This window comes from Chaetura pelagica, unplaced genomic scaffold, assembly GCF_000747805.2.
Source record: "Chaetura pelagica isolate M959 unplaced genomic scaffold, ChaPel_1.0 scaffold412, whole genome shotgun sequence".
In the NCBI taxonomy this organism is placed as follows: Eukaryota; Metazoa; Chordata; class Aves; order Apodiformes; family Apodidae; genus Chaetura; species Chaetura pelagica.
Genome location: NW_009952690.1, coordinates 968,790 through 985,129, shown reverse-complemented (window position 1 = coordinate 985,129; position 16,340 = coordinate 968,790). Strand labels below are relative to the sequence as shown.

General features: G+C 39.9%; 1 protein-coding gene across 1 annotated transcript in view; it reads right to left on the bottom strand.

The window, feature by feature from the left end:
• The window catches only part of CTPS2 (CTP synthase 2), a 72,317-nt gene that overhangs the window by 10,375 nt on the left and 45,602 nt on the right, over nucleotides 1-16,340 (bottom strand). The window contains exons 13-16 of the mRNA XM_009993819.1: nucleotides 11,898-11,994; nucleotides 6,221-6,276; nucleotides 4,638-4,734; nucleotides 1,110-1,254 (exon numbers count right to left, since the gene is read on the bottom strand). Coding sequence (XP_009992121.1) covers nucleotides 1,110-1,254; nucleotides 4,638-4,734; nucleotides 6,221-6,276; nucleotides 11,898-11,994 — 395 coding nt within the window. The remainder of the gene's footprint in view (nucleotides 1-1,109; nucleotides 1,255-4,637; nucleotides 4,735-6,220; nucleotides 6,277-11,897; nucleotides 11,995-16,340) is intronic.

Here is a 16,340-nt window from a genome sequence, read left to right as displayed (position 1 = left end):
CTTGAGCTGAGTAATGCACTAGCACAAATTTTAAAAGGTAGGAAATGTTATAACCACTAGTAACAATGTCAGGCTAGGGTAACAGGAGTATTTTAATCAAGCTGTAGCTTGCAGATCACAAAAAAATTCTCTATGTACAGCATTGCATAATTGGCCAGACTGAGCAAAAATGAAGTGCATTTATGAAAGACAACTGATACCCATAAGGAGTAGGGTATCAAAACAGATTGATCTGGTCTGGCTTGGCTATTTTCTATTACTACGGAAACCTGAATTTCTAATTCTTGCTTAAGAAAAGAACCTCACTTTAACAGAAAGCAATGCTCAAAGAAAACCCCATCCCACAAAATTACTAAGTTTTGTGCCTCGTTCAGAGGGAAAAGCCAGTGCACCAGAGCTGGATCTGTTCTATGTTATTATTCAGTAATTCTGTATTTTTATTATTTTTTTTTGCTATTGTACCCTAGGCTTCCTTCTGATCTCTTTATTATTGTTACTGCAGTGAGTTAACACTAGCTAAAAACTACTGCTACATTCAATAAACCAAAAACTTTGTGTCCAAGGGAACCAGGATAAAGGATTTTAGCTTGGCTGAACCATCCAGTTTTGATCTAGATCCAAAACCTTCCAGAAGTCTAAAGATAGTTCAAATGTTTTGCCTCAGGCCTGTCTCTGCTAACTGGTTTTAATTATTTAGCTACTGCAAAACAGAATCAGTGTTTTCTTTTTTGTTGCTATCATCACTCAAACACAACTTGGTAAGAATTTCACTCATTGCTTGATCCTCTAGCAAATATCTTTCCCTGGGAAAGTACTGTTAATGGAAATCAACACAGGAGGCCACTAACATGAATTTACTCATGGTTTTTTACTTCTTCCTGGTTATAATGTATGGATTTGGCTTTAGCCCTAACAGCATCTGAAAAGAAGAAAGTCAGGCTACTGTGCTTACTGCTTACAGATACTTTTATACCAGGGTTTATGTCAGGCATGCAGGAACAAGGAAAGCAATGAAGAACTCTTTTTCCTCTTCTGGACTTCCAAGTTGAAGGATAGGACAGACCCTCCAAAAACGTGACTGTTAAACTGCAGGCAAGTAAGAAGCTTACCTTGGAGACAATTTACATCCACGTTGCAGGTATGCACTGAGTGTCCCAGTTGCTGCTAGCAACAGTCCAAGGTAAGGTGGTGAAGGTTTCATAGGTCTTGAGGAAAACTCTGGGTGGAACTGAACTCCGACAAAATATGGGTGATCTGCAAGATAGATATAAAAGAAAATTACAAGATGTTGAATGAAGATCATAAAACACCTGTTAGAAAAAAAAGTTTATTAAAGAAGGGACACAGGAGTCCAGAAGCCAGAGCAGCATATGTGAATTTAAGGGCAAGACAGCAGGAACTTTAACCTTTTCCACAAAGAACAATTGACAACAGGGGCAGAAGGTTAGTAGGGCAAGTTAAGGAAAAATCATCCTGTGATTCAACCTTAACATGTAAAATGATGTAATTAAAAGCTGAATAATAAACATGGGGAGGTGGGAGGGGGGACAGGGGACAACACACAAACAACCACAGAGTCTACGTTAATGATGTTATTTTCATAGTATTTTGGTTTCATATATATATTTATGTATGTATATTCAGAAGATGCACAGATACATATCTGAGGCAAAAATAAAAGAGCTCCTAAAACACCAAGCATTATCACGCAGCAACTATGTACACACTGAGAAATTGATATGAAAGCAACATACACAGAAAATTTGGAAAAACAAGCTTCAAATAATCAGGCCTGGAAAGGATCTCCTGGGACACCGAGCTCAATCTCCTGTTACTGAGTTTGGCTACATCGAGTTCTCTCATGCACAACATGTCAAGGTTCTGCTGTAACACCCCCTCAGATTTTTTTGCTTCCACCTAGAAAGCTCTTCTGATACTCTCTTTTGCGTAGAAACCTTTCCTGAATTCACAGGCTCTTTGTTACAGCCAACTCACATCCATTTCTTATGGTGCTCTTTTTCCTGAAGAAATCATACAGTTTGGCCTGTGTGATTAAGGATGACAATATCACTATCATTCAACTCCATCTGCTAAGCAAAACAAGCCACGCTGCTTCATTTTCTCTTAAATCCTCAACTATTTCCCAAACAAAGCACCTCTTTGCTTCTGCTTCTGTTTCCCTTCTGTCTTCTTTGAAAGGATAAGGAAGGAAAAAAATTTTTGTACTCTTTCATGCTGTGCACTTGTTCCTTCTTTGAATATAGTTTTAAAGGAGCTAACATTAATCACCTTTAGTGCCAAGACTTTGGATGAAGTAAGCCACTGATGTCTTCTCATCCAACAGTTTCAAAAATAATCTTAAACATTCAAGGGATTTCTCTGCAGTACAGAGCAAATAATACCAAGAAAGCTGGCTTTTTCTTCTAGGAAGATAAACTATATGATCCTGTATACTGCTCTTCTCCCTGCTGCTATGTCTTAAAGAGAACCTGGATCCTAAGTTTTTTTCCCATTATTTCCTTCTCTCTACCATGAAATTTAGTTCTTTGAAGCTGTAAAACAAGACAATGACAAAGGATCAAATCTTTCTTGGGGAGATACTTTGCCTAAAAGTTTTGCCTAAGCTATCTGGTGTACTGTTATTTCTATGCTTCCACTCCAGCCCACCCTCCTCCCTGTGTTGATTGTTTTTATTCAGTAATCAGTCTCCTTGCAGCCCATTGTGAAATAATTCCAGGTTTTACTGCTGCTTTTATTCTTTTCACAGTTAACATGTAATTTTAAAATCCTGCCTTCATTATGCTCTCTTTAGAAGTTGCTTCATGCAGGGCAGACACGATAGCCTCCCAATGCCAGCATGCACAACAGAGGTCATATCAGGAACAAACTAAGCAAAGGACACCATGACAATCAGCAGTTTATGAATTCATGTATCCTTTGCTCTGAGATTATGGTGCAGTTACCATTATAAGCAGTTGTCTATATTCAAACCCTGGTGCAAAATTACAGCATTGCTCTTCAACATACTAAGGAGTATATAAAATTAATTCTCAGAAGCATTTTGTCACAAGCAGCACTCCATAGGATGGTAATGTATTCTTATGATAAATTTATGTTTCTGTGCACAGAGTTCATCTTAACCAATGGCAATTAGGGACCACACAAAGAAAGGAAAAAAAAATTAAGGTAGTCTGCATCTTCAGGTGCTAGATACTCATGTAGCCAAGAGTGACTTAAAAGCAGAGTTAATAAAAGAATCAAGCAAAATCCAAGCAACTGTTTCTAAGCACTACTCTCTGTAGCACTCAGTAGACATGTGCAGCATAGTTCCTTTTTGTTTCAGAACCTCTTAGAAAAAACATCAAGTCTTACTTGGTAAAGTAGTCCAAGTATACCAGATTTCCACAGTATCAAACTCTCATCTATCTGAATCATTTCTGTGAAAGAAAAGAGCTTGTTTTCTGGTTTAATTCTTTTTTTTCTATTACTCTAAACAGAGTAACTGAAGAAGAAACAAACTGACTGGAAGGTACCTTGAGAGGTCTCTAGTCCCCACCGCCTGCTCAAAGCAGGGTCAAGTTCAAAGTCAGGCAAAGCTGTCAGCAACCTAATTTAACTTTTGAAGTTAAAAGATTAAACATTTTGAAGGTGTCTGCCGGGATGGAGATTTCACTGCCTCACTAAGTAATATATTCCAGGGACGTTTTATACTTTGGCTATATGGCATGTACAAATATTTCACATACTCAAGCAAACCAAACATATTTTAGCTATTGGGACTTGACTAAGAATGTTTGAGGGTGTGTAGGGAGCAGGCCAACGTCATTGCGAAGTCAGTTGTTATCTTTAAAAACCAGGGTGATCATGAGAGGTTCCTGGTGACTGGAAAAACACAGTCACCATACCCTTCCTCAAGAAAAACAGAAAGAAAGATCCAAGGAATTACAGGACAGTCCGCCTAACTTTATGGCAAGATTATGAAACAAATCCTCTTCCAAAGCATTTCCAGACACATTAAGAAATGGGCACAAGCAGCATGGGAACAATCAGTCTTTCAGTGCAGGGAGAGCAGCAGCCTTCCTTAATCCTGACTTTAGCAAAGCTTTTGACACGGTTTCCTAGCATCCAAGTTGGGACCTAAGGACAGTGGGTAGATTACAAAGTGTGTTAAAAATGACTGGACTCCTCTGTTCAAGGAGTAGGGGTGAGTGGTTTAAAGTCCAACTGATAGCACACTTGGAGATACACACAGTTTGACTGATATGGCTCTCAATAACCTGATCTGTATTTGAAGGTAGCTCTGTATTGAAGCAAAGGGCTGGACTAGATGACCTCCCAAATCACTCCATGATTCTACATAGCCAAATCTCACTAAGCTAGAATTATGACCTTTTGGAAAAGGAGCATATCTCTCCCTGGTAAGCAAACATACACACAATCCTTGGGAAGTGTAAGACTTCTCCCAACACCCTCTGAATCTTCACCATTGGAATACATAGGTGGAGTCAGTGGGATCATACCCAACATGATCTTGGCTGTTATGATAGCTAAATAACATGCCTACGTGCCACTGAACAATTTTAGTTTACACAGTTTTAATAGATGCAGGAAGTACTACAGACAAGTAAGACACTCACTCTCCAGTTCAATAATTTCCATTCTGTTCCCTTCTGTATCATGGCCAACAAATTTCAAACCTTTCTCTTCAAAGCAGTGAGTCAATTCTGGGTTCACCTGAAATATTGGAAGTAATAATAATTTTAGTTCTATTTATGCTTTGATTTAACAGACACTAGTAGCTAATTGTACCATTTTTGTGATGCATACAAGAATGAAAATAACTGACAAAAAAGTTGGGAACTTTTGCTTTTGTGTTTTAACATCTCTCTGGTGTAACTTTGTAAAGTGAGAGTACTTATTTAATAAAAGTTGAGTCAGTAATTTTAAAACTTACTACCTAACATTCAAAATAGTCAGGGCCCCTTCTGCTTGCTGTCCTCCTGATTCTTAAGCATCCTCACTACAGTTGACTTAAAGAATGACCTCCCCTTAGGAACACTGCATTTCAGTGGTCCTGACACAAGCTGTGGTTCAGCTTTTCCTTCAAACTGAGGAGTTCTGCAGTAAGCTGTTTTATTTCCTTGGTGATGTTCTAGCCAGTCAGCAAATATTCAAACTCTTAGTATATTTACCACCAATACGTTCTCACCCAGCTTTTTAAGAAAACTTAACATTGTCTGAATCAGTTTGTAGTGTGCACCCACCTCATTGCTTAGGCCTCTCTGGAGATACTGATCTAGTCAGGTTCCTTCTGAACTATCTCACAGATAACTCTAGGAGTCCAGCTCTTACCTGTCTACTTGAATGACAGTATTTTCAATATAAAAAGATACCTTTGCTCAGATGTTCCCAGAGGAGTGGACCTATACAGGGGGCCTGTGGAGTTGGATGGTAGGAAGCAAGTTATCTGAATCACCCTCTGAATTGTAGATGCCTGACGTCTGCCTACATTTAGTCTATGAAAGAATGTGCAGTACCTGAACATAATCTAAGCCTTTAAATAAGCCAAATTGGCCAAGGAGCAACAAATGTAATGATTACAAGCCTTTACCTTTCAAATACTTCACAGGAAGTCAAGTCAGGTAATCTCTGACATAATTCTACAAGACCATTTTGCTAAAACACTGCACTCTCTCTACCACAGAAAGAAGTACGCATGGAACACTTGAAAGAGCACCTCTGCAATACTGCGTCTAGTTTCAGTCCCCTCACTACAAGAGAGAGACTGACAAAATGTTGATAGGAGGTCCAGGACGGGTAGAGGGGTGGACCACATGCAACACACGAGGAGAGAGACTGGACGAGGTGGATTTGTTCAGTCTGGAGAAGAGAAGGCTCAGCATGGACCTTGTTGCTGGTTAAGCACTGGAACAGATTGTCAAATGATGTGGAATTGTGCTCTTCAGAGAGATTAAAAACTAGATGAGACAAAACCCTGAGTAGCCTTATCTGATTTTGAAGTTGACTCAACTCCAAACAGGGAGTGGTCCAGAAGACTTACAGAGGTTCTTTCCAATGTAAATTATATTATCTAACCACTACTGACTTTCGGTTTATGTAAGAAATCTCCCATTGGCTTTCAGAAGAATTGTGCCTACCAAGAAAAAACTATTTCCTTAAGCTTTAACTTTTGAACAAAAAGTACATTAGTAGTGCTTACCTCATATCGATGCCTGTGTCGCTCCTCTACAAACACTTCATCGCCATAAAGTTTCCCTGAATATAAAAAAAAAAAAATCATGTTAATGTTCTGCTTTAACAGTTGTTACAACTATTTCTCGCAATTTAAACCTCAAAAAACCAAAACAAATCATGTGTAAAACATAACACTCACTCCAGCTTTGGTTCTCTGAGTGATAACTAGTCGCTTTGAAATTACTGTTACCTGAGTTTATTCAGCATTCATATTCAACATTCCTCTCCCAGAAACAGTTTAGGTAGACTAGATTCTGAAGGCTACTAATTTAAACTGATTGAAATTGTAAAACACAAAATAAATTTTAAAAAATGTTTGTGTGAACAAGCAACATAAAAACTTTCAGGGTTTTACAACAATTATATGCAAAAGGTGCAGTGAAGGCAGCTCCACAGCCTTTTAGTAGCATCTGTTCCATTTTAATAGATTATGCTTGGCAGCTGGCATAATACCTCCAATGTCAAATAGAGAATATTATTTTTCTCTATTTTCCTGATCTCATTACCCAAATGATCCTTGCAGTCCTCTGAGTCTAATCTGGAACACTCTACATTGTAGAACAACAAAGAGTAAATTGGAGGTGTGCAGTAAACCAGAATTTAATAATATCTTTCACCTAGAGTCATGGCTCAAACTTTCCTCTCAATTTATCCTAATGTCACTAAGATCACTGTTTTGCTTAGGGGTTGGTACAAGAACTAGACTACCAAGAAGACCTCCAGAAACTGTAGACTGATAGTACTGCAATTTTACAAAAAGTGGTATGTGTGTTAATTTTAAGGAACCACCTTCTCAAAACCTTTATTTTAATTCAAGTTGTAAAGCATTAGGAAGAGGAATCAGATTTTCTGAGTAGACTATTACAAGTCATAAAGTCTTCAGGGTTGGAAGTGACCTCTGAAGATCATCTAGTCCAACCCCCATGCTACAGCAGGATCACCTACAGTATTTCATAGAATCATAGAATCATAGAATCTTAGGGGTTGGAAGGGACCTTGAAAGATCATCTAGTCCAACCCCCCTGCCAGAGCACAGGAACATGTCCAGATGGGTTCTGATTGTCTCCGGAGAAGGAAACTCCACAATCACTTTGGGCAGCCTATTCCAGTGCTCTGTTACCCTCACTGTAAAGAAGCTTCTTCTTACGTTTAACTTGAACCTCCTATGCTCCAGCTTGTGCCATTGCCCCTTGCCCTGTCATTGGACACTGGAAAAGAAAGTGGACCCACACTCCTGACATCTGCCCTTTAGATATTTATAAGCATTTATGACATGTCCCTCAGTCTCCACTTCTCCAGGCTAAACAGACCCAGCTCTCTCAGTCTTTCCTTGTAGTGCAGATGCTCCATTCCTCTAATACTCTTTGTGACCCTGCACTGGACTTTTCCAGTAGTTCCTTATCCTTTATGAACTAGGGAGCCCACAACTGGACACGATACTCCAGTGATGCCTCATTAGGGCAGAACAGAGTGAGAGGATGACCTCTTGACCTGCTGGTCACTCTCTTCTTGATGCACCCCAGGATGCCATTGGCCTTCTTGGCCACAAGGGCACATTGTCAGCTCACAATCAGCCTGTTTTCCACCAGTACCCTAAAGCCCTTGTCCCCAGAGTTTCTCTCCCCCCCAGGGTTGGTTAGCCCCCAACCTGTCCTGACACATGGGGTTATTCCTCCCTAGGTACAATAACATACACTTGCCCATGTTGAATTTCATTAAGTTTCTGCCTGCCCAGCTCTACAGCCTTTGAAAAATATGATCACCTAAACAATTCCTAATATTAGTAAAGAGATACAACACATAGTAATTTTTAACTTTTTCAAGAAGTGCTTAGGCCACAGATACAGCATCACTAGTTGTGATACGCGTATCTATATCACACCCAGGCCAGGTCGGTCAGATTACTAGCACAGGCATGCTCCAGAAAGGCAGATTTTTCATTAAATGTCCATACATACTGCACTTTGGTCTCCTTATTACCGAAACATTTCAGAAAGCAGAAAACCAAAGATGATTGCTCAATAAGGACTCTACGAACTTCATAGTTCTAGTAATCCTTAATAAACCCACACTTAATCCCCAGTCCATTAACTGTTGGCCTAGCTTAAATCCCTCTTTCCTCATAATTGATACTTCTTAACTTGTAAGATTCACATCTCAAAATCAGAAGTCAAAGTAGAAAACTAGTATGACTTATAACTTTTAAGTTTATACTGCTGGGCTCATCTACAGCCTCTTGAACATTAGATACAGATAAATCACCCATAAAGCAAAAAAGTAGATACTAAGTCACTCTCCTGAACAGAAGTCAGTTAATGGTGACAGATAAATGTTGCCATCTACAAAAAGTTTTCACCTCCAGTGTTCCCCCAGATTACCTTCTCTGTTTCTCTTCCAAATCTATCAGTCCACTGATAGCAACATGCCTTGGTCTTTGTTTCCAACATTAGACCAAATGTATAACTTATAGAATCATAGAATCATAGAATCATAGAATCTTAGGGGCTGGAAGGGACCTCGAGAGATCATCTAGTCCAACCCCCCTGCCAGAGCAGGGTCACCTAGAGTACATCACACAGGAACTCATCCAGGTGGGTTTTGAATGTCTCCAGTGAGGGAGACTCCACAACCTCCCTGGGCAGTCTGTTCCAGTGCTCTGTCACTCTTACAGTAAAAAAATTTTTTCGGATATTCACCTTGAACCTCCTATGCTCCAATTTACACCCATTACCCCTTGTCCTATCACTGGTCATCACTGAGAAAAGCCTAACTCCGTCCCCCTGACACTCACCCCTTACATATTTGTAAACATTGATGAGGTCACCCCTCAGTCTCCTTTTCTCCAAGCTAAAGAGACCCAGCTCCCTCAGCCTTTCCTCATAAGGGAGATGTTCCACTCCCCTAATCATCTTCGTAGCTCTGCGCTGGACTCTTTCGAGCAGTTCCCTGTCCTTTTTGAACTGAGGGGCCCAGAACTGGACACAATACTCCAGATGTGGCCTCACCAATGCAGAATAGAGGGGGAGGAGAACCTCTCTTGACCTACTAACCACACCCTTTCTAATGCACCCCAGGATGCCATTGGCCTTCTTGGCCACAAGGGCACATTGCTGGCTCATGGTCATCCTCCTGTCTACCAGGACCCCCAGGTCTCTTTCACCTACACTACTCTCCAGCAGTTCAGCCCCCAACCTGTACTGGGACATGGTGTTGTTCTTCCCCAAATGTAAAACTCTGCACTTCCCCTTGTTGAATTTCATCATGTTTCTCCCCGCCCAACTCTCCAACCTATCTAAGTCTCTCTGAATGGCAGCACAGCCTTCTGGTGTGTCAGCCACTCCTCCCAGCTTAGTGTCATCAGCAAACTTGCTGAGGGTACATTCTATACCCTCATCCAGGTCGTTGATGAAGATGTTGAACAACACCGGTCCCAGTACCGACCCCTGTGGGACTCCACTAGTCACACACCTCCAACCAGATTCTGCCCCATTGACTACAACTCTCTGACTCCTTCCTTTCAACCAGTTCCTAATCCACCTCACTTCCTGGTCACCAAACCCATACCTGATCAACTTTTCTACAAGGATGCTGTGGGAGACGGTGTCAAATGCTTTACTGAAATCAAGATAAACCACATCTACCGCTCTACCATCATCTATCCACCTAGTAATTTCCTCATAGAAGGCTATGAGGTTAGTCAAACATGATTTACCCTTGATAAAACCATGTTGACTGCTCTTGATGACCCCCATGTCCTTGATGTGCCTGGAGATAGTGCCAAGAACAAGTTGTTCCATCACCTTTCCAGGGATGGAGGTGAGGCTGACCGGTCTATAGTTACCCGGGTCCTCCTTCTTGCCCTTCTTGTAGACTGGAGTGACATTTGCTATCCTCCAGTCCTCAGGCACCTCACCTGTTGCCCATGACTTACTGAAGATGATGGAGAGTGGCCTAGCAATGACCTCCGCCAGCTCCCTCAGCACCCTTGGGTGCATTCCATCTGGACCCATTGATTTATGGATGTCCAGATTACTCAACTGATCCCTAACCCAATCCTCATCTACCATGTCAAACTCTTCCTCTATCTTGACTTCTTCTGGGGCTATATGAATCTGGGGCTCATAGGGAGACCCTGCAGGAGTGAAGACAGAGGCAAAGAAGGCATTCAGCACCTCTGCCTTCTTTATATCCTCCGTCACCAGGGCTCCCACCTCATTCCTCAATGGGCCAATATTGCCTCTAGTGCTAGTTTTGCTAGCTATGTACTTGAAAAAGCCCTTTCTATTATCCTTAACCTGACTTGCAAGGTTAAGTTCCAAGGAGGCCTTAGCTTTCCTAATTGCCTCCCTACATCCTCTGACAACAGTCCTATACTCCTCCCACGTGACCAGCCCCTCCTTCCATGATCTGTAGATTTTCCTTTTCCACTTAAGTTTGCCCAGTAGTTCCTTCTTTAACCATGCAGGTCTCCTAGCACCCTTACTAGATTTCCTAACCATTGGGACGCTCTGATCCTGTGCTTGCAAGAAGTGGTCCTTGAATGTTGACCAGCTATCTTGAGCCCCTTTATCTTCTAGCACCCTGTCCCATGGGATTTCCCTTAATAGATGATTGAGGAGACCAAAGTTTGCCCTGTGGAAGTCCAGGGTTCTGGTCCTGCTGGGTATTTTGTTCCTTCCACACAAGTAGATGTAATTTTTAAGAGATCAGAAGGATACATTCCATGAGTCACCATAGCTTAATATAGTAATAGCTCAGACCAATGTCGGGGGCAGGGCAATATAAGAAATATGCTTGTATTTATCAAACAAACCACTTTTTACACATTTTCAGCATCACTTCTGCTACTACTGTGTAATAGGCTGATTAAAACAAGACAAGGATTACTTCAATTTCAAAAATCATATAAACCAAATTTAGTAATTTATTCTATATTCTGGTTTCTTTTATTTTGCCTTTTGAAGCATCCAAATAGTTTTTCTTTGCTATAACAAATTAACAAATAATTTGCTTTCCCAAAGCAAGACTGTTGTCAGGCTAGGCCTAGGGCAGTCTTCCACCAGAGACCGGAGTTAAGCAGGGCCTGGCTAAAATTAGAATACAAAGTAACAAACATTGTCAATTCAAAGTGAAGACTAAGGCAGCAAGGCCAGATGATGTTTAAGGCTGAGATATACTGGCAACCTTACGGAATGAGAAACAAAGTTTATGTCTGGCAAGAACATAATGGGTAGGAGGTTGGGTTCTACCAAAACACTTCAAGGGTAGAAGCCCTGTTTCACACATTCTATCAACTCATAAAGAAAACGGGAAGACAACAATCTGATCTTTCCAAGAAGACAACAAATAAAACTACCATAAAATGCATTTCAGTTAACTCAACAGTCTCCTCATTGCTTATTTAAAGTTTTGGACCCTAACTGGCCTTTTCACTTCACTTCCAGATGTCTCTCTTTTCTTTACATTCTGATCCTGGGAAAACGTACATGGGAACAAAGAGTGAATGAGCTCAGGGAAGCTGTCACCAAACTACTTGCTTGAGGTGGCAGCCCTTTAGCAAAACGTGCTTTGGAATTTTTGTTTTGCCATGTTAATGAGTTCCTATCCAAAGGGCAAGTCATAAAAGCAAAAATGTAACTTACGTAAAACAGAATTTTCTGTTTTGAAAACAGTCCTCCTCTTCCCCAGTCTCATTGTTCCACCCATATCTCCAGGATTGTGTTCTGGCATGTCAATAACCTGTAGCAAAAAAACAGTTTCATCCAACAAAGAAAAAAAAAAAAAAAGGCGAGAATGTGGTAACAGCCTGCACAAATTTATAAATCATATCATTATTTTTCCTCCAAGCATTCCCAATGATGACTTTGCTTTGGTTTCTCTAATGCTTTGCTCTCAGTACTGGGATTGTAATAGACTGAGGATGCTAACTGGTGTGAAACTTCTTCATTTAATATTATTAATTCCTTAATTTCATTTTTGGGGTGGAAAAAAAACCCCTTCTTTTAAAACAGATACCAGTATGTAAGCAAGAGGATAATTCTGCCAAAAGTTATTCTTCCTATAAGAATACATTAGGTTTTTTTAAAAAAGATAAACTCATAGACCAAAAAAATCCACCAAGTGATAATGATATAAACTCTAAAAAAGCAATTCCCTGAACCAAAGCCACTGATAAGAAGCTGAAAGAATAACCTGGGTAAATAATCCTGTATACCAGACTCTTTCTTATACTGTTCTTTTTCCACAACATCCTTAGTTACATTAAGAAGCAGAAACAGTTGTCTTATGGAGACAGTGTAAGTCCCCCTTTTTGGGAAGTGGGGAGAAAGGGAGGACATGGAGCAGCAGAGTGAAAAGAGGGCACTTGTAACAAGACTAATAATAAAATGCTGTAAAAGCCAAGTACTAAAAGAGGTGACTCCAACATGTGTGTGCTACTTTATTTATGTAACTATTTTATCACAGGTAAAAAATGGAAAAACCTTCCTCCCTAATTCAACTTTACTAAGAAGTTTCTCAGATTGCCTAAGAATCCACAAAATACTGGGTTGCCTTTTATGAAGAACATGCTAGTAAACATAACATGTAAAGAAAAGAATATACAGCTACTGGTTTTGAGGACTGAAGCAGATGGGTCAAGTGGCTGCTATGCAAGTCAAGTGCAATCCAGGATGTGGGATTCAGAGGATGTGAGAAACCACAGCTTAGTGAAAGGAGTTTAGTCTTGCTCATTTTGAAAAATTCTGCTGGGTTTCTCCGTTGTGTTTAGAGGAAATCTCTCTCAGAGAGGTAGAACAGTTCAAAATTGTAGAAAAACATGAGCTGAAACTTTGCCCTACGGACTTGTATTCACATATACACAGCCAGTGAGGAATGTAATTCACAAAGAAAGGTTCTAAAAATACAAATATTCACACATATGGGTAATCTGGAATTGGATTTTTATTAACCTTAATTTGGCTTCTGGGAGTAATGAAAACAATTTCTGATTATACACTTCATAAAGTTATTCGATTTAGAAGGGATGGTGGAAAGTGCTTAGCCTCTGGCCTTGTGCCAACACATTTCAGTTGTGCAATTATCTCTGTATAACCTTATACCTTCAAAATGTTATTTGTAAGCAATATACTCATTATAAAATGTCAAGAGCAGAAGTTGTGATCAAACCAGTGGGTTATTACAAATCCCCTAATTACCTCCCAAATCATGAAGGTGACTATGCAGCACATTCAGCTAAAATAAAAACCCCACAAACTCAAAAAAACCACATCAAACAACAAAACCCAAATCATTCATTAAATTCCTAATACTTAAAAAAAAATTAGTTCAACTGTTCTTACTTTATTTCCTTCCACGTTTGTTTTTTTTTAATTTTCTGAAGTAGTGGCCACAAAAAAAAAATAAATAATAGAGCACCAGAAGCAGTTGGAAGTCATACAGTAGACTGTGTGTATGTGAAACGCTGAGCCTCTGAAGCCAAACAGAAGTTTTCCAGGAGTTGTTACTTTCAGATATCCTTAAAGCTGTGCTCCTGACTTTTGTTAAATGGAGCTGAAGTGGTAACAAGGAGCTGTCAAGTACTTCAAGTATATGCTTCACTCCCAGTTACAAAAAAAAAATTCACTTTAACAGCTCCTCAATGAACATTTGCAGCTGAAAAGATAACCAATGGAGGGTTTGTTTGTTTGTGTTTTCTTAAGTTGGGAGGGTGAAGTCAAGACTAGACACTTCTTCATTCTCAAAAGGGCATCAAGCACTGTTCCTTAACCTCAGCTTTAGATTTTTCTTCCTGAAAGTTTGGGGCAGGATATTTTGGTCTAACTTTGCTAACCGAATCATGGTAATACCCAGGTGTTCAAGGATCCCCCCCCTCCCCTTTCTTCAGAAAAAAGTAGATTTCACTACTTTCACCTTTCAGTATTTACTGTACTAAGATATTACCTCAGAACATTTTGAGAACATAATGCCATAAATAGAAGGAAGGATGGAGATACGAGTGGGATGGTAACTTCCTGAAGGACATTGCTCACCTATTAAACTCGTCAGTTAAAACACTGGCTCCAAATAAAGTGGAGTTGTTTAAGCAATCCATAGCAAATTTCAGTAATTTACTGTGCTTAAATGTGTTCTCCAGCAAAACTCAAAAATGTTAGTTAGCAAATATATGGTTTCCTGTTTATTAAACAGAGGATATCAGTTAAAACAGGTTACAGCCACATTCTCAGCTCTTCCTACTTTCAGTACACAAAAAACCCCCACCAAATTCTCACAGGTCCCATTAAAACTCTAGATAATGACCTGGAATGAAGTCAAGACTGTGAAAGCACAGCTTCAACTGCTTTGCTGAGGACTTCTGCCACCCATTGGGTGAGAACCTCACATGGAGCTGCAAGCCCAGCAAAAATTCCACTGGAGAAATGGCCTGACAGGGAAGATCTGGGCACTTTCCCCCAGTTAATCTTTGTCTTCTAAAACGCTTGCTTCCTTATCTTAACAGTTACATTAGTGTGATCAGGGGCACATTTCAGAAGAGGATCCAGCTTTCACTAATGTCTTCTAAATCTTATTTGAGGTGTCTTTTAAGAAACACTGCAGGATACAACTGTTCAATCTTATTTCTATCTGTAGCAGGTCTTATACCAATATGACTGCTGTATTGAATTTCAACATCAAGCAGCTTACCGAGTGTGCTCATGTTTTATTATTGATAAGTGCATTAGAAAGTAGTTCCTCCCCTTCCCCCAGATTTTAAAATTTATGATAGTAAGAAAACAGACAAGGCTTCAAATGCTAATTTTTTTAGTCAAGTGAGAAAAAGATCTGCTTATTAAGTAATCCTTCTGTCTTCTTTATGGTGTATGCTCTGTGGCTCTGACCAGCTTCAGCAACTATCACAGCACAGCCCTCAATGTTTAAATATTGTGAATTTCTCTGAAACCTAGTCTGTGCAAGAAGCTTTCAAAAGCAAAGTGGCACTGCTGCCCTACAGCCCAAGGACAGTAATAAACATCAGATAATCAACTGATATTATAGACAGCTTTGCCATATTTTACATAATTTATTTGATCAGATAAAAGACAAACCTTCAAGTGGTGCTTATTTTTAACAACTGTGCAACTGACTAGATTCTACAATAGATTCTTCAAAGAGCTTATGCTTCCTGCCACAGAATAAATCAGCCCTTCCTATGCATTATTTCTTTGAAGAGTAGAGAACAGCATAGAACAACAGGCACCACAAGCAAGAAAAAAGCATCAGTAGGCAGGGTGCAAGAAGACATAAGGCATTAATTAGGACTTTCTTGCCCAAACCTCTGAAAACTACCAACACTACAGGGATTTTTACACCATGTATTACACATCAGACAGCCAACACAAAATAAATAATTAATCACTGGCAAAGCACAAAGCACATCTGAGATATTAAACAGTCTGATCAGTATTAACTCATGCTACTGATGAATAGTGCCTTTAACTACCCATGAACTGCAATTTTCCTTCAGATATCTACTGCTTGGATCATTTCATTGTTGTTAGGAAACATAAAAGCTAATGAGAAAACCTCTCAAGCCCAGGGACTTAACATAAAGCAACCAAGGCCCTGAAAAACCAAATTCTATGTTTTTAGAAATCACCCCAGCGCCATTAAGGTTTGACTTCGTTTTGCCTCACATCCTGCAATGTCAATTTGAGAAATACATCTACCTTGGTTAACTTAGCAGTGGCAGGGTCTGTTTGGGGCTTTGGGTTTTTTACTGTTTTGTTCTTAGGTCTGGGGTTTTTCTGAGAGGTGGAGAAGGAGGGGAGCATTACTTGATTTGAACAATCCATTGGAAAATCAGCTTTGGAAGCGGTTTTTTAGGGTTTTTTGCCTTTTTACTCTGCCCTTGTCTGATGAGGAAATAATTTGTCCCTGCTGAAAGAAATTGCTATCGATGTAAGTGCTGATTGAAGCATCAGGGAAAACCCTGACTGTAAAGATTGACTGAGTGCTGAAAAGAGGTTCCAAGATGCTCAGCACACAAGAGATTTATGGAGGGAATGCTGACAGAGAACACAGTGACAGGTACTGATAAATATTAATTC